The 3,455-nt window shown below is 37.1% G+C and overlaps 1 protein-coding gene across 1 annotated transcript; it reads right to left on the bottom strand.

The window, feature by feature from the left end:
- Nucleotides 1-45: 45 nt before the first annotated feature.
- Nucleotides 46-744, bottom strand: LOC107732931 (B-cell receptor CD22-like; the record flags this gene model as incomplete). The annotated part of the gene is made up of 3 exons (XM_016544369.1): nucleotides 46-136; nucleotides 216-458; nucleotides 547-744. Coding segments are annotated over 3 exons (532 nt in total), but the record flags the coding sequence as incomplete, so codon positions are not given.
- Between the last annotated feature and the right edge of the window lie 2,711 nt (nucleotides 745-3,455).

The following is a 3,455-nucleotide window of genomic DNA, read 5'->3' as shown; positions in this document are numbered from 1 at the left end:
TAATCACATGAGGCAATGTGCACAGAAATTGAAAATCAAACTTACATTATGAACACGATGATGATGATAATGATGAATAATCCTACAAATGCCACTGTGATTCCCAACCAGACATGCCAACGCAGACCATGAGGCACTGAAAGATGAAGAATATGAGTTAAGATTGACTCTCAAAGCTACAACTGTCTAGAACCTTTATAAAATAAAACCTTCACCGGTCACTGATAACGCCGCTGATCTCTGAGATCCATGTTGATTGTGAGCCTCACAGTAGAAGCGTCCACTCTGTAGTGCACTGAAACTCTGTCCAGATCCAACAGCTGAGCTTTGATTCTCCTTAAACCAGCTGAAGTTCAGAGCAGGAGGGTTTGAATCACTGCTGCAGCTCAGAGTCACTGAATCTCCCTCCACTATTTCACCAGATCCAGTTATGGACACTGAGACGCTCCTGGGTGCGTCTAAAATAGATACAAATTTTAATTCACAAAAAATATTAGAAAATTATTAATTTGGATGTTAACAATGTGCAGATGATCATTAACTCACACATGACGTGTAAAGTCACAGCAGCAGAGTATTTCTCTCCATGTTCATTGATGGACTTGCACTTCAGATATGTTCCTCCTTTAAACCAGCTGATTTGTGCAGGAGGGTTTGAATCACTGCTGCAGATCAGAGTCACTGAATCTCCCTCCACTATTTCACCGGATGGACTGACGGAGATCACAGGATTCACTGGAGGATCTACAGGAGAAGTATTTAAATTTTAAACTCTAAATGAAAAATAAGAAAGTGAAAATCGTACTAAACATACAGTACGACAGTCAGCTTCAAAACATGAACATTAAACAGGGGCGCAGGAGACATTTTCAAAGTTGGGGGACCAAACCGCAAAAGCAGAGATAGTAAGGTCAGATTTCCAGATGTAGTACCACCACTTCAGGCTCACCGTTGGACCACCATCTTTTATTAAACTTGCCTGATCATTGATCTGGATTAAATCTTATTTGATCGTATTTATTCAATTTGGTTTCATATAGACCAATTTCAGTGTTTGCAAACAGTGATGACATTTTTGTGGGCGGAGCCTATCTGGTGGCAGAAAATGCCAGTTTTAACGTAACAGTCTATGCAAGCCATGAAATAAAAGAATAAAAAAGGTAATTTTGAGTTTATATTTCAAAATTCAGACTTTTCTCTTGCAATTCTGAGATTGTATCTCACAATTATGGTAAGAAAAATCAACTCGTCATTCTCTCTTTTCCCCTCGGCTCAGAATCATGAGTTTATAATCCCACACTTCTGCATTTTTTTTCTTCCTCAGAATGGACAAGCTCGCAATTGTTGAGTTGAATTAAGTTATAAAGTTCGAACTAGGAGATATAAACTTGCATTTGCGAGGAAAAAAAAAGTCAGAATTGTGTGATGTGATGTTATGTAAAATGTTATAGGTTTGAATAGTATTTCATGCTTTAACTGTAGGGCTAATACAATACATCCCCTATGTGAATATTATATAGATCTATTGTTTAAATCAAATTTATGCTTTAAAAGTAGGGTAATCATAGCAGGTTTCATCCATAGTCTGTCCGTTTTTAACGTCTGCGTTTAGCTTCAAATGGCGTCTTTGATGACACTATTCTATAAAAATAATTTGCATTCTGATTCGGACATCCAAAAGCATGACAGAACAGTTTTTCTCTTATTCCATGGATTTTACTCATTTCCCTTCACTTGCTCATAGTGTTTTTCTGCCACCACAACGCACGCGCAGCTGCAAGTGATGCAAATGTGATGTCTGCTCCAAACTGGTCTATACCAAAGGCTATATTTAAAAGAGTTGGTGGGTTAGAATTTTTGTTTAAATGTGATTTATAGATTTCTAAGTTGTCTGTTAGGCTTTCAAATTTCCACAAACAGATATTGCAGTACTAGAAAATGATATTTACCCACAACTTTACACCACATGGAGCCACCTTGTGGAATAATAGAGTTATTACAATAAACGGGAAGATGCTATTTAAACAAGAATGGTTTGAGAAAAAAGTTAATGTTGTCGATTTGATAGATGAAGATGGTCAGTTAATTCAGTATAACGCATTCATGGAGAAATTTGCGATAAAACGTTCCTTTAGAGAATATAATACTTTGTGTAGAGTCATCCCTCTTGAACTAAAACAATTAATAGAAAATACTCGAACATATTCTGATTTAAGACAGAACCATTTAGATCAGGGTCAGATGCACTATTCTCTAAATAATTAAAATGTGGAGATAAAATATACAACCATAATGAATATTTGTCATAACATCATTATATTATATGGGTTTAATGAATTTGCAGACAATTTAGTTATCTGTTACTGGCATGTGTATATTCACTGTCATAGAGGAGAGTGCCACTGAATGTGTAGCTGATATGAAGTGGGTTTTCAACAACAACAAAAAAAAAATCTAAGTACTGTAAAATCAGAACTTAAAAACTCTGGATAAAAAAAAAAAAAAACTCCCAATAAATGTCCAAACAGCAATTATATCACAGCATTTATTGTGTTATATCTTGTGCATCATTTGCATTTAGCATTTGATGTTGATTTGATAGTACACTTTATAATTGTTACTTATTATTGGCATCATTGTAAAGATTGAGAATTCATCGCACTGATTTTAAAATCAGTTGAGGTATCTGACAAAATATGACATAACATTGATCTTTTAAATGCAGCCTTAAAAGCCATATAGGCTATAATAGCCGATGTTGTTTTTAGATAAATCGCTCAGAGGGGTTTGACCAACCAGTTAGACAGACTAGGTTATTTATTTGTAGAAATCCTGCAAGCACCCCAATCCCAGCCATTTCTAATATACATTTGATTAATATGACTAAATATTATTGAATTGTAATGAAATTGCAGATCCATCTTTGATTGTCAAAAGAATTCCAGGTGCAGTTCCCTCTCAGCCAATTAGATTTAACGTAGCATTTTCATCGGTCCGTCCTGGAAGTCTGATAGGTTGATAACTTTTGACAACGTTTAGTCCAGGTGCGAAAATAATTAATTTCTATCGCAAGAGCACGGAGAGATTTGCGAGTGCACATGACGCAGTTTGAGCGTGCACACTTTGAGCGAGAGGAGAGATTCGTGATTGTCGCGGACCCATTTTAAGTGCGCGCACACCCTCTGGGCGAGAGCAGCGTATATCAGCCCATTACACATCACTCATATAACTTGTCCGCATGGTCACAAAAAAATGGGAGGCACGCGGATATCCGCTCTGAGCCTCCGCGTACACCCTCCAATGACGATTTTTTACATCACGCGAACCTTAGCGGACTCTCGCACACTCGGAAAGTAGCCTATAACAGAGGCTTTAGTGCGAGAGCAAAGGAAATCCATGTGTGAATGGAGAGATTTGCACTCGCGCATCATATTAATGTACTTTCGCGCTACAAC

This window comes from Sinocyclocheilus rhinocerous, unplaced genomic scaffold (assembly GCF_001515625.1).
Source record: "Sinocyclocheilus rhinocerous isolate Xijiao unplaced genomic scaffold, SAMN03320098_v1.1 scaffold5541, whole genome shotgun sequence".
Lineage (NCBI taxonomy): Eukaryota > Metazoa > Chordata > Actinopteri > Cypriniformes > Cyprinidae > Sinocyclocheilus > Sinocyclocheilus rhinocerous.
This window is presented reverse-complemented; position numbering and strand designations above follow the sequence as displayed.